Source organism: Chironomus tepperi, unplaced genomic scaffold, assembly GCF_022539635.2.
Source record: "Chironomus tepperi strain 1889 unplaced genomic scaffold, CSIRO-AGI_Ctep_v1 contig_349, whole genome shotgun sequence".
NCBI classification, from domain to species: Eukaryota; Metazoa; Arthropoda; class Insecta; order Diptera; family Chironomidae; genus Chironomus; species Chironomus tepperi.
Genome location: NW_027226471.1, coordinates 556,337 through 581,348, shown reverse-complemented (window position 1 = coordinate 581,348; position 25,012 = coordinate 556,337). Strand labels below are relative to the sequence as shown.

Sequence of the window (25,012 nt, the reverse complement as noted above, 5' to 3'; positions counted from 1 at the left end):
TCTTGTTTACATCGGCGCCTGAAGCTGGCTCAATCGTTGGCAACCGCTTGCCAATTACATTTTTACATAGTAATTTCAACATGCTATAATTCCAGACCTAATACACAAGATCCATTAAGATCCATCACTTCCAGACCTAAAAGCCAAGATTCAGTAAGATCCAGGTCACTTCCAGATAAAAACAAGATTTATTTTTTAACCTTTATCTTTTAGGTATATCTTATTTCACACATAGATATAAGCAATTTTATTTATAAATGTAATCCTACCTATCAAGCATGCATATATAATAACCAAACTGTTTACATTAGTTACTACATTTCATCAAAAAATTCTATTTCTTGTTTAGTCTATAAAAATCTTTTATCGCTTATCGTAAATCATTAACATTTGGGGGAGCATATTTTCTTTAAAAAAGATATTGCTGGTACGCAGTTTTTTGGTATTGAGGTATTTGAAAATAGTTTCTAGGAAGACTTGGATTTGAAATTCCATTTTTTGGATATTAATAATGTGGAATGTATTTTTAAGGGTTGAAAAAATTTAGAACCAATGTCACCTAATGTTATGGTTTTTGCAGACTATAAATTCTATATACAAATATACATAGGTATTTTATCATATTATGATGGAGCTCATAAACTTAAAAATATATTTCTTCAGCAGGAATTTGATTTAAAATTGCTGGCCATTTACTAATCGACTTGGTCAAAGTGTCGATAAAGCCTCTCTTTTGCATTTCTAAAACAAATTTATTTTAGTAAATTGCAAATAATTGGACTGTGCAATTAAAAAACCTGTTTGATGAAATTATTTTCCAAATTTTTAAATTCCTAAAAATTCGATGCCAACAAAGATATTTCCAAAAAACATTGAACCCCTTCTGATATTTTATCTTCTACTGTGAAAGCTTGTTATTTGCAAAGTATTAAAAAAATTCATATCTGCTGTACAAAATAAGTAGCGTACAACTTTTCTTTCTAAGTAATTGATGAAAACCAGTAATATTTTAAACATTGTGCTGATAAGTCAAGCAAAATTATTTGCTCGAAAAATTCTAAACGAATAAAAATTAAGGTTAACTTTAAGTTTCTCTTATCAAGATTTAAGTCATTACAGCGATAATGTTGTAATGTCAGTGACAATCCAAAATCCGGGACCAAGTCGGCGTGGATTTAACAAAGTGGTGGATTTAAACTAAGGTTTCTGGAAGCGGTTTTCTGAAAACCGCATAATCGCACTTCTGACCCCAAAATTCAGATCTTTGTATGGAAACAATTCCCTTCAATACACAAAAAATAAATTTCGAAGCAAATCTGATAACAAGCTAACTAGTCTGGGCCGCATTTTTGATTGATTAATCGATATATGCAATTCGGGGAATTATCATAAATTGTTTGTATGAAAACAAAAATTCTTTTGATTTTACAGACGATGTACAGACATTAAATATTTCATCGCATATGTATTATTTCAATTCCTGTATGTTAATAACCAGAAATCATAAATTTCTTTCTTTTTCGCTCACTAGCCAAATGCGATTTTAAATTATTCATGTGTGTTTACTAACATTCAGAGAATTTCTAGTGAAAAAATGCCGAAAAGAAAAGAGCATGTTGCCCTTACAAACTCATTTGAGTTCTATTTTTGTTCTCATTTTAGTCTACACATCTTTGCGCATGATAACAGCCTTATTTCATCGTTCTGTGAATTCTCTTGTAGAAGGCTCCAAAAAGTTTTAAACGAACTTTTAATAAAGTGAAAATGTTAAAGTTACTAAAATCTTCAAAATCTAAAAACAGCCTAAATGAATCTAAAGAAATGTAAGTATATTAATCTGTTATTTCGATATGATTAAGCTTTATAGTGAGTTGGATGAACTTCTTTTTCTTCAGTCTATTTATAATTTCAAATTCTTTTAAAAACTAAAGTTTTTTTAATTGTAAAGAAAAGTGTTGGAAAAAGAGGAAAATCAATCACGCAGTAGATAAACATAATTTTTTCGCGTATGTAACGTGACTCATCAAAATACACGCAAAACGAAGATGTTTCCTAGTAGAATTGAAATAAATAATCGTGGAATAAACGCGCATTTTTGTGTTATTTTCAAATGTTGACACCAAATTAAAATTCTTCATTTTCATTATCAAATTCATTAATTAAGTTCAAAAAAGGTCAGCATTTATAAATAAGGCATAGAAAAATAACAGAAAACCTTTAAAATAAAAGTCGATTTCTTAATACATTTCAGATTAAGTGATCAGATTAGTCAAAGCGATGTTCTATCGGAACACAGATTTCAAAATGTGTCAATCATTGAGGAGTGCAGTGAAATTGATGGAAACGGTGCTAAAATAAATATACCATATAATCACGAACGTGTTGATAAATTTGTAAGTATAGAGTTGAAGGATATAGGTCGTAACTAATATTTTCATATTTCTGAATCAATTAGAAAACCGAAATTCGGAGCAATTTTATAACTCTTTTGACTCAGAATAACTCCAATGAACAAAATAGTGACAATGGTTTGGAATTATCATATGTAACGAAGATCTTTGATAATGACATGCATGAAAATTTTAACAGCTTACAACTAAATGATGAAGAACAATCTCAAAATGTGTATATCAGTGCGGAAGACAAAACAGATGGAAATAACAATGCTGCAGCACAAAATGAAAATAATACATCCTGCATAACTTCCTCAAGCGTGATTGACAACATAGAAGCTTGTGCTGCATTAATGCAATTGTTGTTAAAATATGAATTTAAAATCTCAAAACAAGAAGAATTGGACAATGATGCAAAAAAAATGTTTCAAATGTATACAAAATTTCGACTCAATGATGAAGAACCATTCGTATCATATGCAAAATGGATTGCATATACAGAACTTTATCAGTTCCACTATTTTAACCCAGAAATATTTTTGAAACTTCTTAATAATTTAATTTTGCAATCTAAAGATTCATCGAAAAAGAAGAAGAAGAAGAAGTCGTTGATTAAACTAAAAGTTCCATTCAAAAGCAAATTTTCTTCAAAGAAATCAAATGATCCGATCATTTTCACATTAAATTTTCCGCAAAACTTCGAATATGAAGAAGTACTTGCAAACCTTTTTTGGGAATCAACAAGAAAATTACTCGATTGCTTCCTTAATTATTTCCACGATCTTTATTACAGTTCAGAAAACGACGATTCAAATTGTAATTCTGAATATCTTGAAAAGTTATTTGAAATAATTGCAAAAATTCAAACTTTAAATGACATGGATGAAAATGTCTTCCTGCAGTGTGTAAAAGATTCTTTAAGTCATGGAGCAATTGAACAAATCACAAAAACAATCAATTATTCAATTCTGAATGATATGTCGCAAAATATCAAGAGACTCGATGAATTGATTAATATGATTGTATTGACTAAAAGTCGCATGATAAATTTTGATAAGAAATTTGGACACATTTTTGAAAAGTAAGTCCAATGAAACTTTTTGAACTGAACTGAAATAATTTCTTCTTTTTTCTAAAGATTCATCAAATCCTCATTTCCTCAATTTTTGTATCCCGTATATGATGAGCAATTAGTAAAGCTAATCCAGCCTGTCATACTACAGATTACTGATATGAGTAAAAGAAAGTTCAAAAGCTTCAATAAAGATGATGAGGATGTGTTGATCAAAGTTTTTGAACTATACCAGAAAATTAAAATTTTTCTGAACTTTGTCACGCAGAACTTTATGATCACAGAGCCAAAATTGAATAATTTCACTGATTGGTTCATTACTGGAATCGACTCATGGCGTGAAGCTTCAATGATGACAGCTTTGTTTAGGTAATTTGACTTAAATGCTTTATCCTTATTTTGGTGATTAATTAGAATGATTTACATCAAAACAGAATAGAGAAATCGATTGAAATTGACAAATTAAAACCAGAGTTCGAAAATATCAAGTATACATCCTCAATAATAGATACAATGCAGATTCTTTATTCAACTAAAAACTTTTGGGAACATCTTCAATGGTTTGATAAGCATAAAGATGCAGATCTTGTTAAAGAAATCACTCAAGACCTTTGTGATGCTACGTCATCCTACTTGAACAAGTTTATTGACAAAGTACAAAATTCTAATGGAAATGCTGATGATGACATACATAAAATTTCGGAAAATTTGTCGTTAATCATTGCAAATTACAATTATGGATTAGAAAAACTTCGAAATTTGATTGATGAATTTGTTAAAAATAAAAATACGAACAAGTCTGATATAGAAGATCGTTATCAAAAAACAGAGAAGATACTCAATGATAAAATACGACAGCTAATAATTTCAACTTTAAAACCAATTAATATCAAAATTGAGAAATTGCTTGCTGGAGATGCTAAAGCCAGTAAACTGAGTGAAAATAAAACTTATGACAGCTTACTAACAAACATTGAAGATATATTAACAGCCTTGCACAATAACTTACCAAATCACGAATTTGAAATTGCAAAGTCAATTTTATTCCTCGAAATTCTTAAAGATATATCAAAATTGATTAAAAATGCAACTAAGAAGAAAAAATCGATTGAATATTTTGGAGGTCTTAACCAAAACTTTGAAATCCTGAAACAAATATTTAACTACTCAGATAATATCAATGAAGACGACGAAGTTTTATTAAAAATTAAACAAACAGAAAATAAACTTGACAGCTACAATTTAAATACAATGGAGCTAATTCATCGCTACTACATAGAAAGATATAAAATGCAACAAATGTTTCAGGAAAATCCTGCAAAATCATTTGGAGTTCTAACAATTCGGTGCAGCTTTAATGACAATATTCTGAAAATTGATATTATAAAGGCGGAAAATCTTATTGGTGGCATGATTAACAGAAAATGTGATTCATATGTAAAAATTTATGTCATTCCTGATAAAAGCTTTCCAACTTGTCAAGATTTTAAAACCAAAACACAACTAAATAATGATTTTCCATTTTATGATGAGGCAGTTGAATTTACATTGACCAAAGAACAAAAAAATATGAAAGATGCAATCATATACTTTAATGTTAAGGAAAAATATTTGATGGGAGTCAATGGATGTATTGCAGAAGCGTTTTTAGCATTAGAGGATATCCCAGAAAATGATGAAAATGGCACATCACAAGAAATTAATTTAAAAATGACCAGATTACAGAGCGATGGTAAGGACCTTTTTAATGCTCGATATCAGTATTTTCAAACTATTTTAATATTTTTACAGAGCTTGAAATCCTAAAAATCATTCAGTACAAAAGTCAAATTGGTGATAGAGAAGCCAAAGAATTTTTGACAAAAATAAATAGACTTCCTGTCATATAAAACATCGATGCAAAAAATTTTTTATTACATTACAAAAATTGTCTAATACTCTGATGTATTAAGCTGCTTTAATATTATATGTCAAGAAGATCTCGAGACTAAGCAAAAATGTTTTCAGAAATAAGAGGCTATAGCATAATTTTTTAAAATTATAAATAACATCAAATGAATATTTGAATAAAATATGAAGCATGAATTTTTAAATTTACAGACTAATTATTCATATTGTACAGTATTTTATATCACTATCTCAGTTAAATTTTTTCTGTCATCGCATTCGTTTGTGCTCATTAAAAAAATAATGGATACTCTAAAAAGAGTAAAAAAGGAATTTCAAAATCGTGTGGTTTTGCCTATAGTCGAATCTATAAAGATAAAAAATCGTTGTAAAGTTAGTGATAAAGAGTAAGTACTCACAAAACTCCTTCAAAATTCTGTATTATTAAAAATTTATTTTTGATACTCGTCGGGGACAATTTCTTGCAAGTTCTATAATTAAAAACTAATTGGAATCAATCATTAGAATGAAAATCTTGAATATAATTAACTTCAAAATAGCTGAAAATAGAATATGACATTTTAATATTCAAAATGATTACATTTTCAGTTACTTTATAACATGAATCAGCTTGAATCATGAAAAAAATATAAACTTACCCGATCAGTACAGATTTTTATTAGCCGTCATGTGGAGGTCACATGACATCCAACAAGTGGCAATTTTAACAGCAGTTAACATCAAAATTGCCATTTGGACACCGTATGGGAGTCACTTGGCATAAAATGTGCTGATCGGGTGATAATCTTAATATTCTGTTATTTTTCAGATCAAATAATTTTGATTTACTTGCTGAGTTATCAAATTCAAATTTAAATGAGAATAAACAAAATGAAAATGTTACAAAAGTGGATATTTTTGAATCTAGTTCCAATATATCACAAGGTGAAGACAATAATGATGTACAAATTCTAACTCCATTCAGTCTTAGTCGAGTATACAAATTTGTAAGTAAATCTGTAATCTCAATTTTGTCAAGAGTTTCCTCTCAAAATATTCCTTACTTCCAGAAAATTGAAATTTGTAAAGATATTATGTATCTATTAAAACTATATGGAATGACAAATGACGACAATAAAAATAACAAAAAGAATGATGTTTTAAATAATGATAACAAAATATCATCGTATGTGAATGATGTATTTAGTCAAATTATAGACATTGATACTGAAAATTGCAATAAAACAGTCAAGATATTTGATAAAGTTCGAGAAGATTTTTCACCAAAATTTGCTATTGAAATCTATGCTGCACTTATCCAAATTTTAGTGCAACATGAAGCTTCAGCATCAAATTATTACAAATGGAACGAGAACTTTAGTTCTGAAGCAGAAACAATTTTAACACTATATGCTGAATACCAGTCTATATTTGAGCCTTACATATCTTACGCAAAATGGATCGCATATACAGAAATCAATCAGTTTGCTATATTAAATTGCAGTCTTTTTGAAAAAATTCTCGACAATTTGATTTGTGTGCATAAGATACATTCCAAAATCAAAACTACTAAGAAGCTAAAGAAGAAAATTCTGAAACAATTCAAAAATAAATCAAGTGAGAAAAAGTCACAAGATACAAGTATTTATACTTTAGCATTTCCTCTAAATTTGACACCAGAAGAGACAAAAAATTCAATTGTAGCTAACAAAGAAAGCAACCAAAATGAAGAAGTTGAAGCACTATTCTGGAATTCGGCTAAAGTTTTTGAAAAAAGCTTTTTAAATTTCGTTTATGATCTCCATGTGACATCAGAGAATGGAAATTTGGACAGAAATTTAAAAGTTTTAGAGAAGACTTCATTATTAATTAAAAGACTTGCTAAAATAGATTCGAATCAGTTAGATACAGCAGATTTTGAAAATCGTTTGAAGGAATCGTTGACTAATGGAACGATTGACTATTTTATTCAAAACGTGAATCATAAATTACTAGCACAATCGTCTAAAAATATTGAAAAGATGGATGAACTGATTAAAATTTTGAAAAATGCATCAAAATATATTGAAAAATTTGACAAAAAATTTGGTTCCGTTTTTAAATCGTAAGTAAATAAATTAAGCTAACAATATTGATAAATTTTAATGCTTAAGCATGCATTTGTAGATGTTTCAATATTTCTGTTCCTGAATTACTTTTTTATGCATACGATTCAAATCTTGTGAATATAATTCATCCAGTGATATCAGATACTTGTAATTTAATTGAAAACAAGCTTAAGACGTATAGTAATGAGAATGAGGAATGTTTTTTAAAAGTTTTTGAACTCTTCCTTGAGATTAAAAATTTTTACAAACAATCAAAAGATATTTATGAAGTTCCTCATCTTAAGTTACACGACTATAGTCAAGAATGGATTTTAACAGGAGTTGACACATGGCGTGAAGTTTCAAATATGAAAGTCCAATTTCGGTAATTATATTATTCACTAACAGATAAAGAACATGCTTTTATGGTACGTCTCTTTGTCTGTTAGGTTTTTGGAGTTTAATATTGGAAATTGATTACCTATTTTTAATTCACTTAGAATTGAAAAATCGATTGAAATTGACAAAATACAACCGGAATTTGACAACACTTTCTGTTCATCATCTGCAATAGATACTATGCAAACACTTTATTCAGTAAAGAATTTTTGGGAAAATTTGGAGTTGTTTGACAAAAAAGAAAATCTTTTGGAGCAAATCATTTATGATCTGTGCTGCTCCATTGTATTATATATAGAGAAATTCATCGATAAAATTAGAAACAATAGTGAAAATAGAAATAACAAATGTGAATTTTCAGCAAATATACAATTAGTTACAGCAAATCACAATTATGTCATGGAAAATTTCAATAATTTAATCCAGGAATTTTGCAATTCTTTTAAATTTGATCAAGAAAAAATTCAAAGTCATGTCATGAAAACAGAAGCTTCAATAAATGATGAAATTTCTGACTATTTTACATTTGAAATTAGAAAATTTCGTCCAAAAATCAAACAAACTGTTATTGCATATTGTAAGGATGAAATCATCAATGAAACTATTTTTCATGAAATTACAAACATACTAAACAAGATGAAAATTGATTCAAGGTTTCAAGAAGTTTGTCAAATTTTATGGAATAATGTTTTGGAAGCAGTTACAGAAATCATGGATAAGGCAATAAATGAGAAAATGATGAAAGAATTTTTCATAAACCTTTCTGTAATTTTCTCAAAGCTTAATGAATTGTTCAGCTCAACAGAAGAACTGTCAATTGATAAAACTTTTCAAGAACAGATCGAACAGATGGAACTCAAGATTCGATGCTTTGGACTAGAAACGGATCAGTTAATACATCAATACTACAAAGATCGCCACAAAATACAAAAAGAATCCAGCACTGACAATTTGACCAGTTCCTTGACAATATTTTGCTGCTTTATTGACGATACATTAAAAATAGAAATTTTGAATGCAAGAAATCTTCCCATAAATGAAACAGACAAAAAATGTGACTCTTATGTCAAAATTCGACTAATTCCGGAACAAAAATTTCCAGATTTTCGAAGCTTTAAGACAAAAGTTCAACATAACACTATTTTTCCGTTATATGATGAAACGTTCCAAAAATCATTAACAAAAGAACAACAAACTTTTAAGGATAGCATAATATGCTTTGCTGTCAAAGAAAAGAGTCTAGTTACAAGTGCCGCGTGTTTAGGTGAAGCCTTTTTATCATTCGAAGATATTCCACAAGTATCAATCAATGACAAACTACAACAAACTCGTTTAACATTGAGAAAATTACAAAATTATGGTGAGTTTGGAGTTTTTATTTGGATTCGACTAATAACCGCATTTCTGGATTTCCTGCTTTTGCAGTTATCGGGCTTTTTTTATATCTGCAGACCTTAAATTTTGGACGAATTCTAGTTTTTATTTACCTTAAATTCATTCTTATTTTATGCAATGCTATTTTAGAAATTGAGTCCCTGAAAGCAATCCAATACAGATGCCAAACTGGAGATGTACAGGCTATGGACTTCCTAACCAAATTAGGCATACTTCCAAGGACATCTTCAATGATTAAACAAATTTATTTAAACATCAAAGATCTGAATACACGAAAAAGTCCGAACCATTGAGTACTGAATGTGGACAAGTATGGAAAATTAAGATTTTTGCAAAGGATACAACATTTTAAAAAATTTAATTTATATGTCATTACCTCGTTTTTCTTAATTTTAATTAATAAATGCCTTCATGATTTTTAAATATTTATATCAAATATAGTTTATTAAAATATCTTTAAAATATAAGGATTTATAAATATTTTACATCTGTGATTTTATGCTATCCAAAAACCTTTTCGCTTCCTTATTTCCTTTCTCACTCTCCTTGCGGATCGGTTCCAATGATTTTAGACCTATTAATGAAAGAATACTATTATGCTAGTTAAAGTTTAGTCAAATCTGTCAAATGTTACCATCTTTTGTTATTTTGTTCAGCATTAAATTGATATTCTCATTCTCAGTACTTTTTCTGAAGTCATTAATTGGAATATTTTCAAATGATAGAAAAGCTTCACCAAATAAACTTTTAGTAAAGGCAAATCTCTTTTTCTCGATTCTAAAGTAAATAATGGCGTCTTTCATGTGACGTTGCTCTTGTGTTAATTCAATCCTGATTGGCTTAAATGTATTTTGTAACAGCTTTAACTTGAAATTTTGATGATTTGGAAAGTACTTCTCGGGAATTATTTTAATCATCATTATTGGCTCATACTTTTTATTTAATTTGAATAGTTCGTTCGTATCAATAATTTTTATTGTAAGGACACAATCATTAAAGAATGATTTAATAGTCAGGCGTTTTGTGATATCTTGATTAAGGCATTGTTGTGCATCAAAACGTTCTTTATAATATTCATGGATTAGTCGGGAAATGCTGTATTCATAACATTCTAAATAATCATCTAATCTTTTTGTCTTTTCAACAATTTCAGATGGAACGTCTGTACAATAAAACACTTCTTTTAATTTTGAAAATACAACTCGTAACCTTGAATAAAACATAGGTTGATGATTGGCATACTTTACCATATTGAATGTTATTTCATGAATATTATTCCATAACTCAGACTTAAACATTTCATAGTCACGACTTTCACTTTCAGAGAATATTTTCAGAACTTTTTTAACATACTCCACGGATTCGCTACTCACTTCCTTATTATCGTCATTATTTTCAGAATTGTCATTAACTTTTGCATCTATAATTATCTTTTCTCTAATGCTTGAATAATATTTTTGAGTCACTGTAATTATCAGCTGATTAATCATTGTTTCCATATACTCAATCGTATACTTGATAATATTTTGTACATTACTCGCATCAAATTCACTTTCTTTTGTTAATTCTATCTTATATTGAATCATTTTATCCTTAATGTGATTGTAATTTGCGTAAACCACAGACAAACGTGAAGTCAACTCTTCAAAATTATTTACATTTAATGAATTTTCAACTCTAATGACAAACATCTGGAAGTATTTAGTAGTAAATCTGAAAATATCTCCGACAATAAATTTAGTATAATCTTCATCGAATCTTGCTTTTTCTATACATTTCCAAAACTCTTTTGCAAAATCAAGAAGTTCCAATAAATCCATGGCTGATGAAGAATATTTATTTTCTTCCTTATCTGGCCTTAAAGTATCGGTTTCAACTGCTCTCTCTAGTCGAGGTAATACATTGAATACGGACGGCTTAATATATTTCAATACGTTTGCTTGAAACCAAGAGTAATAGTCACTCATTTCATAGTCACATTTTATATACTTTTCCACTCCATAATCAGCAAATTTTTTGAGCTCACGATAAAGATCGAAAAGTTTTGGGGCAACTATCTCGCGACTTGAAGCAAAATTATCAATATTTCCATCCTTTGTATCGCAAATGTTTAAAACAATTGGCTTTATGATGACTGTAAGTTCTGAATCGTAAATTCTGTACATATATTCTGGAAACTTTTCACCTAAATACCTATGTTGGAATAAAATGAAGGTTTTGAATGAAAAGTATTATCCTGAGCTTCACAAATGACGAAGGTTCCACCACGAAGCTTTTATATATCCAGTAAACATTTTTTAATAATGCTAAAATACAATTGACATATGGAGACCAAAGAGTCCATATGGCGCCAAATGGAGGCAGCTTCTTTTGGTATTAGTAAAAGAGATTTAGCGGAACCATGGAGGAGCCTTTTTCATTTGTAAATAATTTAATTAAATAGACTTACTCTTCAAAAATATTACTGAATTCGAGAGGAAATTGAGCAAGATGATCTTGTGCTAGCTTTATAAGACGAACTAATTCATCGATTCGTAAATCATTTCTATTTCCTTGCTTTAATAAATTTTGATTTGCATTTCGAGCAAGATGCACAGTTACCCCTTTACTTAACGATTCTTTAACACATTCTCGGAAATTAATAGGTTGTTCGTCACCTGGCACACAAATACTATCAATTTTATCAAAAATTTTCCAAATATCCTTCAAAATGTCAAGATTTTTAACTCTTTCTGCATCGATGTCCTCAAAATGAAGATTTATGATGAATTTTGATAAAACTTCAACTAAATTTTCTGTCGATTTCCAAAAAACTCTTGCAATTTCGTCATCAATATATTTCAATTGACGTTTACCAATATTTGCAGCATCATTTTCCATGATTCCACTTGCTGCATTTTCAGAATGTCCAAATGATACAAGACTTAAAAAAGAATTAATCCAATCCACATCTCTCAATCGTGGTTGTTGTAATTCTTCTAACAGCAAACTATCGAGTAGATTCATAAAGGTATTTATGTTTAATGGATAAATATCGTGTATTTCTGTGTATGCTATCCATTTAGCATAGAGTATGTGAGTTTCATTAAGTTCGCGAGCTTCGACATGAAGCGACAGAAGTTCCTGAACCATATTACAAAATTCGCCACTCCAGTGATAACGCTGGACATTAAGATATTTTAAGTCATATTGCAAGAATATCTGCAAAAGTGCACAGTGAATTTCGATATTTTCAATATTTATTTTCTCTGGGAGATGATAAAATTTTGATTCTGACGTTGACGCTTTATCTTGGTTGACTGGAGCTTTATTTTGAGATAATTGATCTGCTACTTTTTCCAGAATTTCTTGATGTTTTTCTTCAGACATACGAAATGCATCTTGTAAATGTTTAAATTTGTACGATCTTTCCGCTAAATTTCGCTCATCTTGAGATATTAAAAGAACCATTTCCTCGTACACTTCTGATTTCTGCGAATGACAACAAGTTATAGATGAAATTGAAAGAAACACAAAGAAGTAAATCTAACATACAAATTTATTTACGCGTAGAAGTCTAGTCTCAGTCGGCTCAGGAGTCATAGAAATGCAATCAATTTGTATGTCTTCATCAATGTTTGGCAATTCTGGTTCCTTTGCATTTCTATTATAATGATAGAAAAAAAATAATTCAATTTATTTTTGGCGCATTCTTGTAAGTGATGTATTTTTAACTTTTATAACTTTTGTTATATTTAACATAACCGGTTATTATAACCGGACATAGATGTTCATTATTTCGAACGACGCAAATAAAGTATATCTTTCTTATAATAATACCAATAATTTAGCGAAACCATAAAAGTTCCATGCCGGACATTTCTTCATTTATATCGCTCAGGTATGCACTAGGGTTTCTGAAAAACCGCGTTTTTTCAAAACCGCAGTTTTTTGCTGATTTCCATTCAAATGTATGAAATTTTTTGAAAAATTATTAAATCTTTCTATTTTCCTCCATTTTATTAAGATTCAGTTCCAAATAGGTTGATTAAATAGTCAAAAAAATTATTTTTTGTAAAAATTTAAGTTGTTCTTTCCAGTTTGCAACATTTTAGTCCAGTTTTTCAAGTTAATAGAAAACTTTAATTTATTTTTTAAGTTATCTTTGAATTTATCTTCAAAAATTTAAATTTTTTTTTTGGATTTAAATGGACATACAAAGTCCTAAAACCGCGGTTTTCTCTTCTAAAACCGCGGTTTTTTAAAAACCGCATTTTAGGGTCAATAAGTGCGGTTGTGCGGTTTTTGGAAAACCGCTTCCAGAAACCCTAGTATGCACCACATATGTAAACACTAAATTTATACAAAAATCATACAAACTTTTTAGTATTCTTTCCTTTCCTTTTTCTTCCTAGCGGCAAAATTGAAGTTAATCTTTTGAATTGGATATCTTCTGGAAAATCATTATTTCCTTTAGATTGGCTCATTACTGAATTTTTGAAGCTTATTTTTAATAAAAATGAATTCAAGATATTTATTTTTGGATCCGATCACGATCACAAACTGATGACAACTGAAAAGAATATCTTAAAGCTTCAATTCAGAGAGAAGAGAAAAAAACGAGAAATTACGTCACATAAATGTTATAACGTAGTATAACAGATTTGCTATATTTTATGGGGGTTTTTTTATATGATTCATTTTACGCTCGGCTCAAAATTTTAAATGAAAATTATCAACTCAAAACATTTAAATGATCACGTGTGTTCAGCTATCGGTAAAATATGCTTTGAAAATGTCATTCAAGTTTTGCGATCGGCATAAATGAGAAAGACTTCGGCTCGATTGATGCTGTATCGCGAAAAGTTTAGCGACGTATAAAGCATCCAAAATTTTGAAAATTCCCATCGAATAAAAATACGTCATGATTAAAAACTACGGCAAGTTGTTGGCTTGTTCCAACGGGTTTTGTTCACTAAATTTTGAATATGCCTGCTAAAAATGAATAATAATCATAAAAGCTTCGTCGCGGTTACATTTATTAATATCAATAAAAGCCACCTCCGTATGTCTTCAAAACCGCTCTTTTAGTGTTAATGAATATATCAGTGACGAAATCGTTTCCATTTGGATTTCTTGGAACTTAACTCCTCGTTTGTCAATTTTAAAGCTTAATTGTCTTTAAACAAAAATGTTCTAGGAAAAGTTGGCGAATATCAACTTTAATATGAAACCGTGCACTTATTACGTTACAGAATAAAGAACTTTTTTTGAATGGAATTATCAGAATTTAAATTATTTAAATAATATTTACCCCCAAACGTAATAAGTGAACAGTTTGTAATAGGCACACCTATTTTAAACTTTTCTTATCGCGAATTAAAAATGCAACATTTTAACTCTAGTTCGTCATCAATCCACACATCTGCCAACGCCAACGAAGAAAATAAAAAAGAGAAATATAAAAAGACACACGCCAAAATTTTGCGAGTTAACTATTGCGTCATAGAATGGAATATTTTGATAATCTTTTTGTGGATATTTTTTTTTGTCATTTTATATTCTACTGTGAAGAAGTAATGTTGAATAAAAGAAGAGCTTCGTGTTGACAATTTTAAATAAAATTTCTAGAAAAAGGCTTTAAAAAATAGGTAATGGTAGCACATTTTTAAAAACTAATTTACACTCAAAAACGGAAATTAAAAAGTTTTAATTTTTTTTCTGATAATGTTAATTTTAAAATTAAATTTTTTAATTTTTTTGTTTTGAGTGTGCAAGCAAGTTATTAATCATGACTTTTAAGAAAGGTAATCTAATCACTGATAAAAATTGTTCAGTGAATTTGTGAACAGTACAGACTTACATGTACGCCAGGAAACTTTAAAGTAAAAAAGCGCAACACGTGAATTAATTTAATTCAGTTTAGTTAAATTTCCGTCCTTGTTCCAAAAAAAACTATAGTAAATGTTTAATTTTCCATAAATATTAATGAGATAATATTATTATGTATTCTATAAACAGAATTTATTATTCAAATGTTTAAGCACAGTAAAGAACATACAAATATCAAATCATTTGCGGTAATGAAATCGGCGTCTGCTCAGCCACAAAAAGAGCAATCGCTCACAAATCATATCAACATAAAGTCAAAAAGACTACCTCAGATAGAAATGTTTGAAACAAATAAAAATACAATTTGTCATAAAAATCCAGTCCTGACTGTAAACAATAAAAATGTAAGTTAAAATATCATTTTTGATGATCGAATGGTTTTTTTAATGAAGGAATTCTTTTAAGGTGATTGAATTATATGAGGACATCTTGCAAATTCTCTTAGAAAAAAATGAACCTAATGAAACAGACATTAATTATTTAAAGGATGCTTTTCAAATCGGTGAATATAACCATAAGAAAATTATTAATAAAATTAAGGAACAATTGTCATTAAAAACAAAAAATGAAGAACCTGATATACAACATACTAAAACTACAGAATGGTATGCAACTTTACAAATTGAAATTTTTGAAGTATTTAAGGCTCACATTGAGCTGCTTAAAATATTTTTGAAACATGAAATTTCAACTTCAAAAGTTCCACACTATTCCTGGATTGAATATTTCTGTCCATCAGCTTTGAAAATTTTATCAAATCATGCAAATTCAAAAGACCTTCAAGAATCGTATATATCACTTGCAAAATGGATAGCCTACATAGAAGTTCATCAAAATTATCCACTAAACCTCGAAAACTTTCATATTTTACTTGATAATATCGTCGAGACTCAGGAGTATGCGAGAGAATCTCCATTACAAAGTTCTCAAAGGATATCATCATTTACAAAACTATTTAAATTTTTTGACAACACTAAAAATGGAACTTCAGAATCAGTAATGAAAGGTCAAGAAGAAATTCATTTAAAAGTAAAGGAAGAGAAAATCATCAAACTTTTTTGGGACTCAACAAGAAAGTTAAAATTTTATTTTCTCAACTTTATCTTTGAACTTCCGTCAAATCGATCTGATAACGAGAACATTAAAAACAATTTAAGGAATATATTTGAAGTTGTCGTAAAAATCGATAAAATCAGCAATTCTTTAGACCAAATGGATTTCCAAGAACATATAAAAAAGTCACTCACAAATGGAACTATTGAACATTTTATGAAAAATGTCAACCAGAAATTATTAAAACAAGCGAAACACAATGAACAGAAATTGAATCAATTGATAAAGCTGATTCAATTTGTACAAAAGAACTTTAAACAATTTGTTGAAGATTATGGTCAAATATTTGCATCGTAAGTTGACACAAAACTAATAGAAAAAGACATAAAATTTCAATTTATTCGTTTTATCTTTTTTCAGCTATGCCAATACTTCTCTATCGGAATTACTTTACATTACTTATGATTCACAACTAGTAAATGTCATCAAACCAATTGTATTGGATATAAATAAGACTAGAGATGGAAATATTGAATATTTTCAAAAAAGTACGGAAGCAGTTTCGACAAAACTTTTTCAACTTTATTGTGAGTTAAAGAATTTTTCCGATTATGGAATGGAAATTTCTGGAAACTGTGATTTTAAAACTAAAGAATACTTTTCGTGGTTTTCACATGGTGTTGAAACAAGAAGCAATTCATTCACACTATTTGCAGCCAAGGCGAGGTAGGTGTTAAGTTTTCTATTTTTAGCGCATTTATGAAACTTATTTTAAAAAGGAAGATTAATAATACACTTTGTCTGTGCTGGATCTTGTTTCTTAGTCAGGGAAATGACTTAAGCATTACTAGCTCCAAGAATGTGACTTAATCCCTTCTGGATCTTGTTATTAGATCTCGAAAGTGACTATTAATCATTTACTGATGAATGGTGCCAAAATGCGCTGAAATTACTCAATAAAAACGAGTAATTTTCTAATTTAATTTCTTTTTCTCAGAATTGAAAAATCAATAAATGCTGACAGCTTAAGTTCATCAACAGAGGATAAAAAATATTCTAAATCTGCTCCAGAGGTTGCAAAAATTCTAAATTTAATTAATGATTTCTGGGAAAATCTTGATGATAAATATTACGAAAACAAAGAAGATGAACTAGCCAAACTTGTATCTGGAGATGTTTGCCGATTTTTGATTATTTATTTTGAAAAAATGATCAAAAAGATGCAATCTTCAAGGTTCACTATCGCTTATGTTAATTCTTTCAAAATACCGTCCGAATTATCAACAGTTATAGCAAACATGAGCTACGTATGGGAAGAGGTGCAAATATTAATCGGAGAGCTGATAAATAAAAATTTACCAACATCCAATAATGCGAAAAAAATCCTTCAAAATACATTAAAATATATGAAGCAGTTGATTCAGACATTATTAAGATCTACATTAGAAAAATGTGTTCCATCAATTAAAAAATTAATGATTGAAAGTGCAGAGGATTATAACTCTAGTGATAGTGAATGTGATAAATTAACAATTTATATAGAAGCTACAGTTATATCATTACAAAATTTCCTACCAAGTCGTGAATATGAGACGTCCAAGGCAATATTGTGGGACAATGTACTGGAAATAATTACTGAAGTGATTGAAAAATTAAGCCACAACATGTCACCAAAATTCTTTTCAAATCTCAATAAACTTTTCGTTAAGCTTAAACCAATGTTTAAATCTAATCAATACGAAATTCAGTTAAAAGTGGAATCAATTGATAATCTTTTAGAACATCATGGATTTAATACCTCTCGATTAATTCATGATTACTATAAATCCCGTTATGAAATGCAAAAACAAATTGAAAGTTCTTACATACATCTTTATGGGACTCTTTCAATAAACTGCTACTTTTCTGAAAATACTTTATCCTTAGAAATACTTAATACTAAAGACATTTTACCAAATAAGAAGCATGAGTTAGTAGTAACAGTCAACATAATTCCTGAAAAAAGTTTTCGAGCATATCAACATACAAAATTGAAAGTTTACGAAAAACTTGAATTTAAAATGACACAGGAACAAAGAAGTATAAAAGATGCAATAATTCTCTTTTATGTAGAAGAAAAAGTGCTTTTTGGAAATAAAGAATGTATTGGTGAAGCCTTTCTAGCTTTTAAAGACATACCAGAATGCGAAAAGGAACCTAGTAATGACAGAATCAGTTTAACATTAACGAGAATTTATGGTGGAGGTAAGACCGATTTGATTATTAAAGAATCTCATCAGCTGTTGATCATAACTAATCATTACCTTACAGAAATTGAGTCACTAAAGGAGATAGAGCAACGAAGCCAAAATGGTGATAAGGAAGCAAAGGAATTTCTAACCAAACTCAAACCTAAAATGTTGACAATGTCAAGAAAGTCGAAAAATCTTGTGACTGAATTATAATGTGAATAAGACACAATAAAAATTATGAAATTGACAAATTCAAATCCTGCTTATTTCTATATTTTAAAGATTGGGGATTGTCAACTTTTTAGGGTTAGAGGGAGTTGCGATTTTGTAACAGTTTCTTAAAGAAAGAAAATATTTTGGATGAAAAGTTTGTTAAAGAGTAAAAGCCTAAAAATTATCTTTGGGTAACTAAATATTGGCACGGTACCTACATTTTTCACAGAAAGTCTTCATGAACAATTTAATTGAGGAAATTGATAAGGTAAGGTTGATATGCTTTATAAAAAATAAAATTTAACTAAACTTTTCAATAAATGCACAATGGATACTCTCATAAATTATTCAAACATAGTTTGCAATAATTATTAATCAACACATTATAAGCTATTTGCCTTATAGGAATGCATGATCGACAGATATTCTATTCGTAAACAGAAAATTATTTAGATGTATAATTGCATTAAATTTGTAATTTAATTAAAGATCCCTTCACTTATTACAACACCTAGTTAATAACATGTTGAGTCATTTCAGCCGCTAATACTCATAACTTTAGTATTTCTTGAATTCAACGCATGATAGTCAAGGGTGACATGCTTTGAAAATTGAAATATATTTAATGGTTAGTGCCAGATTTCTACGGCAACAATTTTCACAACAATGTCACTTTATTTCAGAATTGTCCAAACTGTTTTGCATCACGACACACCTTGGTGGTAAGCCTAGACCAAACCACACACGGCATACGGTTTATGACATTTTTTAAAAAATTTGGTAACTCAGTATTGTGCCGATGTACTGATTCATTGGATGTTCTCAATTGAAAAGATCCCCGGACTTTCCAATTCATCTATTGCACAATCAAAAAAATAAATAAATTTCAGACATTACAAATTAAAGATCATGAGATCAATTTTGACGTATAGCAATGTAAATATTGAAGTCATCTATAAACATTTTTGGTATTCCCTCAATTAAGAACGAAGCGAAAGAGAACAAAAACAAACCGAGAAATCCACAAGTGGTCGTATGTACATAGATGTATGTGTTATGCTCACCCTACTATAAATATTCTCTCTTCCGTGATCGTGTGTTTATTTTTGTTATGGATTCTCAATGAGAGAATATACATGTTATTAAAATCTACTCAATTTTTTTATGATCATGTCTGCTTCTTCAGTTTGTATTCTCATACGATCGTGTTTAGTCATATTTGTGTAAGTTGAACGCATCACAAAACGCGTTTAGATAAAAAATTCAACATTTTTGATTTAAATTTTGAGAATTTCATATAATGTAAAAATGAATACACTAAAAGGAAGTTGTGAGACATTATCAGACTTTCGCAAAAGAGGATTATCACCAATATTTTCATCTTTACGACCGAAAAAAGAAAAAAAGAAAGAGCCAAAAAAGAAGTAGGTATTCATGATAGCACGAGAATGAAACAAAAATTTCAAATGAACGTTCAAGGTCATGTACGCATAGTCATGACTATTGACTTTACATTTAAAGACTGAAAAATAAGAAAAGTGTTGGAATACATTTTTATATAATGTTCATCTATTATATTTTTATATTTGGAGAACATTTCATAATCAAGTGCTAATATGAATTTATAATTCAATTCATCCTTCAGACCATCGAGTTCAAAATCTATATTTTCAACTTTAATGCTTGCAAATCTTGAAGATCGTATGTATTTCGATCCAAGTGGATCTCTAGACACATTATCATTCGAGGAACAGAAAAAGAAAATAAGAGCTAAGTTGGAACGAAAGAAACTTGAGAAACCCAAAATTGTACCAGATGTAGTTATTTCTAGTCCAGAAGATATTCAGAATGAAGATCTTGATGAGGAGGATGAAAAAGTTGACTTTCCAAAACCAGTTTCTACTATTATACTAAATGTAGATCCATTTGTAAGTATGAAAATTTTTTCTGCATATTTTCAAAGTAATTTAAGTATTTAATTCCAGATTTATGATATATATGAAGATGTTCTTTATAATATTTTGCATCTATTAAATCATGATGCCAACAGTAATAAACTCGGGAATGATGAAGACGACGAAAGTGATCTACCGCCAATTGAAAGTGATTCAGCATTCTCATATGTGAGAGATGCATTCGGAATTAGTATATCTAAACATGATGAATCACTGGACAGAGTTAAAGCAAAACCAGCACCAGAGACAAACGTAAATCACGACGAAAATGAATCTAATGCAAATAAGCAAAGCTTTTGTTTACTCTCGCCTAAAATTAAAAACTTTGAATATATTGAAGCACATTGCGCATTATTGCAAGTCTTATTAAAACATGAACTTGAAACCTCAAACATCCCTCCATTTTTCTGGTCTGGAAAATTTAATTTCTTGGCTACAAAAATATTATCACTTCATGCTGAATTCAGATTTATTGATGAGCCATATACTTCATTTGCAAGATGGGCAGCTTACTCAGAAATGCATAGACATCATCCATTAAGTTTGCAAATATTTCATAAATTACTTGACAACATTATAGACGTATATAAAGATGAATTTGAATCGACAGCCTTAGCAGTTCCAAAAATGTCTTTTATACCAGCATGCTTTGGGCTTATTACAAATATCACAAATGGTATTCCTGAAATAGACGCTGCAAAAAGTCGCTGTAGTGATCAACTGAAAACAAAAGACGATGAAGTTGTCAAACTTTTTTGGAATTCAGCTTATAAGTTGCAAGATGCTTTTCTTGATTTTATCCATAATCTCCATTATAAAGCAGATGAAGAAGAAAGTTTTATAAAAATTGTCGTTTTAAGGAACATCTTTGAGATTGTTAAGAGAATCGATAAAGTTTTTCTACCAAGAGACGTGGATGAACGAAGGTTCGTGGATTTAATGAAAAAATCATTAACTGATGGAACTATTGAACATTTTATGAGAAATGTCAACCAAAAAATTCTAAAGAAAACCAAAAATAATGACAAAAGATTAGAGGAACTCATTCGGGTGATTAAATTTGTACAAGAACACTTTAAACAATTTGTTGAAGAATTTGGTCACGTCTTTCTCTCGTAAGTAGCTTATATTGTCCTCAAACTATAATAGCTAACGATATTCTTTCTTTCATTCTTTCCTTTTCAAGTTTTTATGACATAAAAATCGCAGAACTTCTATACAAAGTTTATGACTCACAACTTGCATTAATAATCAAACCAATTGTTCTTGAAGTCAGCAACACAAAGGAAGGAAATATTGACAATTTTGCAAATGAAGAAGAAGAGGCTGTTGCTGTTAAACTTTTCAAACTTTATCGTGAATTAAAGAAATTTTCCGATTATGGAATGGAAGCTTATGGCAATTATGAGTTTGAAACTAAGGATTACTCTAATTGGTTTTCAGCTGGAATTGATAAATGGTGTAAAGTTTCCGTATTTAGTGCCATGTCGAGGTAAAATATTGCTTAAAGTTATAAATTTAAATTATGTGACTGGAATTATTACTTTTATGTGGAGATTGCTCGATAGCTGCACGTTCGATACACATTCCTTTTTGATTAATTAAAACTTTTTGATTTACTTTCATTTGTGGATTGTTTTGAAATTCACTGCTGAATTTTTTGATTATTTTGTAAGATTTTATTTCCTTTACGTCATCGCACTTCACATTTTTGTGTTTACAAAAAATATTAAGAACCTATAAATTTAATGCTACTTAACGATTCATTCATTTGTATTCATAGAGTAATTTCTAATTTATTTCCAATAGAATTGAAAAATCGATTGATGTTGATAATTTAAAACCGGAATTAAAGGATGCAAAATATTCATCGTCTGCTATCGATACGATACAAATTTTGTATTCAGTAAAAGGATTTTGGGAAAAATTGCAATGGCCTGATACTGTTAAGGAAGCAGAAATTGCAAAGCACATAGCAGGAGATTTGTGTAGATTTGCCACAATGTATTTCGATAAGTTTGGCGCTAAAGTTTTAAACACAGAGGCAATGAACAACACCGGAATTTTCAAAGTACCATTAGAATTGGCAGTTGCTATAGCAAATTTCAATTACATATCAGATAAAATGCAAATTCTCATAGAAGAATTAACAAAAGACAAGGTAACTGATACAAGCAGCATAAAGAAATATTTGGGAAATGCTTTAAAGTACTTGATGGACACAACGAATCAATTGATAAACAATACGCTTATAAAATGTGTTCCAACGATAAAAAAGTTAATGCTTGAAGGTGCTGAAGAGTCTAGTTCAATGGATGATGATATTGCAGACAGATTAATGACTTATATTGAAGATATTCTATTGACATTGCACGATGACTTACCAAATCGTGAATTTGAGGTTGCAAAATCAATTTTATGGCAGACTATTTTAGCAATCTTATCTGAACTAATTCAAAGTTCAATTAGTGAAAGGATGTCACCAGAATTTTTCACCAATCTACGAAGAATATTTACAATGTTAAAGCAACTATTTAAATACTCAGCGGAATTGTCAAACGATGATGTGCTTAATAAAAAGATAGAACGTATTGATTATTTGCTAGAGTGCTATGGACTCAATACATCTCGACTTATTCATCAATATTATAAAGATCGCTATGACATGCAGCAACAAATCAACAAAACTCCATTCAATCCATATGGAATTCTGACACTCTTCTGCCATTTCACTAACAATATACTTCGCATAGAAATTTTGAATGCGAGAAATCTCATTCCAATTGGACCAAATAGAAAATGTGATTCGTTTGTGAAAGTTCACATCATTCCCGATAAATATTTTCCGACTTGTCAAAACTTTAAGACAAAAGTTCAACAAAACACTCATTTTCCATTATATGATGAAGTTTTTGAGTTTACATTGACAAGGGAACAACGAACTATGAAGGATGCAATAATATACTTTAATATTAAGGATAAATATTTGATTGGAAGCAATGAATGTCTTGCTGAAGCTTTTCTATCATTCTCTGATATTCCAGAGTTTATTCATAAGGATAAAATGAAGCAAATACACTTGACACTGACAAGATTACAGAGTGATGGTAAGCATACATCATGCTAATATCTAAGTCTATAGATTTTATTTTATTTACATCAATTTACAGAACTTGAATCATTGAAAGCTATTCAACATAGAAGTCAGTTGGGAGACAAGGATGCGAAAGATTTTCTTTCAAAATTAAGATCAAGAACATTACTATCACCAAAGAAATTAAAAGTTCCAGTGACACAGCTATAAGCTTTAAACATTTAAAATAATTAATTACCAATTTGAACTAACGTACCAGTCTGAAGCTGTTTGACAGTACATTTTCATGATGAACGTCATTTGTGAACGACCTTTATCTAAACAATTTGTTAACGAATAATCAGGCACATGATGAAGAATTTTCTCCTTACCAATATACTAACAGTATCCAAATCTCAATGTAAATTAGTCTGCATAAAAAAATCATCAAATTTCATTTATCTTCATCACTTAAAATGTAAGTTTTCACTGATTGAATGAGAAGCTTGTAAAATAACGACTTAAATTAGCACATCTGAATAAATATTTACAATATATATTTTACTGCAATTTAACATTGAAATGCGGTTACCGAATAAAAATTTTAATCACATTATTTTCTGTGAATTACGAATGTTTATTCTGTTTATGAATCAATAAAGATTGACTTCAAATATAACAAACTAGTATTAAACATCGTCAAGTACGTCTTTTTATTAAAAGTTTTATAAGAATATAGAGATTTTATACTTTACTTGAATAGCACACGTTGGTTAATCAATTTAAAATCTGGCACCATGGCGTTGTGACTCTGGCATGGTGGTGGATTTAAACTGAATCTCAGTCAGATCGATTAATCGATTTGTGCTGCTCGTGTTATTAAATTAGTCGTTGTTGATTCAAAAGCAGAATGGAGGAGGATTATGTTGAACTTTCAGATTCAGTTACATCTAGCAATCTGTGTGTTGCGGCACATTTGTGTACCGCCAAATTTTTTGAAAATCTCATAAATAACAAACTAGATTAAACATCGATTTTATACCGTTTGGTGTGTGCGGCTCGGGTCCAGCTTACCACCAAGGTGTAATAAAGAATAGTAAAAGTTAGCTAATAAATAAATTTCAAATCACCGAACTCCTAAATCCAGAATGCTTTCAAAACTGTTAATCTTATAATAATTGTCTGATGAAATCACCTGAATCACGATTAAATAAATCTTGTCGTATAATTTCTCACGATATATGTTAACATATTCAATTAAGGTTGACTCATCTGATGAAATTATTTCCTGTGTAATTGAGAGAATCGGCAAAAAAAATAACAAAGGTGTATTATGACATGAGAATTTTTGAGAGACTCAGTAACAATTTAACTAGAAGAAAA

At 29.3% G+C, this 25,012-nt stretch overlaps 4 protein-coding genes across 10 annotated transcripts in view; 3 read left to right on the top strand and 1 right to left on the bottom strand.

Annotated features, from left to right (window-relative positions):
• Positions 1-1,031: 1,031 nt before the first annotated feature.
• LOC139094120 (protein unc-13 homolog 4B-like) lies at positions 1,032-5,558 on the top strand. Of its 4 annotated transcripts, none has more exons than XM_070645051.1 (7): positions 1,032-1,202; positions 1,663-1,823; positions 2,252-2,393; positions 2,456-3,474; positions 3,532-3,834; positions 3,900-5,197; positions 5,257-5,558. In XM_070645051.1, exons 2-7 carry the CDS (start codon positions 1,765-1,767, stop codon positions 5,352-5,354), a joined length of 2,919 nt encoding a protein of 972 aa, XP_070501152.1. In that variant the 5' UTR covers positions 1,032-1,202; positions 1,663-1,764; the 3' UTR covers positions 5,355-5,558. The 4 variants fall into 4 exon arrangements, with proteins under 4 accessions (XP_070501152.1, XP_070501149.1, XP_070501153.1 ...); XM_070645048.1 differs by having other exon boundaries at positions 1,032-1,399; XM_070645052.1 differs by having other exon boundaries at positions 1,036-1,077.
• Positions 5,559-9,645: 4,087 nt separating this feature from the next.
• Positions 9,646-25,012, bottom strand: part of LOC139094148 (protein unc-13 homolog 4B-like) — a 19,716-nt gene continuing 4,349 nt past the window's right edge. Inside the window, exons 1-5 of one of the 3 annotated variants that reach the window (XM_070645093.1) lie at positions 13,593-13,800; positions 12,768-12,876; positions 11,683-12,704; positions 9,868-11,426; positions 9,646-9,807 (exon numbers count right to left, since the gene is read on the bottom strand). In XM_070645093.1, coding sequence (XP_070501194.1) covers positions 9,716-9,807; positions 9,868-11,426; positions 11,683-12,704; positions 12,768-12,876; positions 13,593-13,699 — 2,889 coding nt within the window. In that variant the 5' untranslated portion in view covers positions 13,700-13,800 and the 3' untranslated portion in view covers positions 9,646-9,715. Of the gene's footprint in view, positions 9,808-9,867; positions 11,427-11,682; positions 12,705-12,767; positions 12,877-13,588; positions 13,801-25,012 lie in introns of those variants that run through there. The other 2 variants (XM_070645094.1, XM_070645095.1) reach the window with 2 other exon arrangements.
• LOC139094136 (protein unc-13 homolog 4B-like) lies at positions 14,718-18,645 on the top strand. Of its 2 annotated transcripts, XM_070645069.1 has the most exons (6): positions 14,718-14,863; positions 15,234-15,448; positions 15,510-16,510; positions 16,578-16,883; positions 17,155-18,401; positions 18,468-18,645. In XM_070645069.1, exons 2-6 carry the CDS (start codon positions 15,248-15,250, stop codon positions 18,599-18,601), a joined length of 2,889 nt encoding a protein of 962 aa, XP_070501170.1. In that variant the 5' UTR covers positions 14,718-14,863; positions 15,234-15,247; the 3' UTR covers positions 18,602-18,645. The 2 variants fall into 2 exon arrangements, with proteins under 2 accessions (XP_070501170.1, XP_070501171.1); XM_070645070.1 differs by lacking the exons at positions 14,718-14,863; positions 15,234-15,448 and having other exon boundaries at positions 15,532-15,709; positions 15,844-16,510.
• LOC139094117 (protein unc-13 homolog 4B-like) lies at positions 19,804-24,245 on the top strand. The gene is made up of 6 exons (XM_070645045.1): positions 19,804-20,025; positions 20,247-20,529; positions 20,587-21,671; positions 21,743-22,048; positions 22,366-23,663; positions 23,727-24,245. The coding sequence occupies exons 1-6, from the start codon at positions 19,910-19,912 to the stop codon at positions 23,858-23,860; spliced, it is 3,222 nt and encodes a 1,073-aa protein (XP_070501146.1). The 5' UTR covers positions 19,804-19,909; the 3' UTR covers positions 23,861-24,245.

Bases quoted from the DNA above. Each gene is read 5' to 3' on its own strand.
- LOC139094120 (XM_070645051.1), top strand. From the start codon at position 1,765: ATGTTAAAGTTACTAAAATCTTCAAAATCTAAAAACAGCCTAAATGAA. The intron at 1,824-2,251 runs GTAAGTATATTA...AATACATTTCAG, and splicing joins CTAAATGAATCTAAAGAAAT to ATTAAGTGATCAGATTAGTC. The intron at 5,198-5,256 runs GTAAGGACCTTT...ATATTTTTACAG, and splicing joins GACCAGATTACAGAGCGATG to AGCTTGAAATCCTAAAAATC.
- LOC139094136 (XM_070645069.1), top strand. From the start codon at position 15,248: ATGTTTAAGCACAGTAAAGAACATACAAATATCAAATCATTTGCGGTA. The intron at 15,449-15,509 runs GTAAGTTAAAAT...AATTCTTTTAAG, and splicing joins TGACTGTAAACAATAAAAAT to GTGATTGAATTATATGAGGA. The intron at 16,884-17,154 runs GTAGGTGTTAAG...TCTTTTTCTCAG, and splicing joins CTATTTGCAGCCAAGGCGAG to AATTGAAAAATCAATAAATG.
- LOC139094117 (XM_070645045.1), top strand. From the start codon at position 19,910: ATGAATACACTAAAAGGAAGTTGTGAGACATTATCAGACTTTCGCAAA. The intron at 20,026-20,246 runs GTAGGTATTCAT...TTCATCCTTCAG, and splicing joins AAGAAAGAGCCAAAAAAGAA to ACCATCGAGTTCAAAATCTA. The intron at 21,672-21,742 runs GTAAGTAGCTTA...TTCCTTTTCAAG, and splicing joins TTTGGTCACGTCTTTCTCTC to TTTTTATGACATAAAAATCG.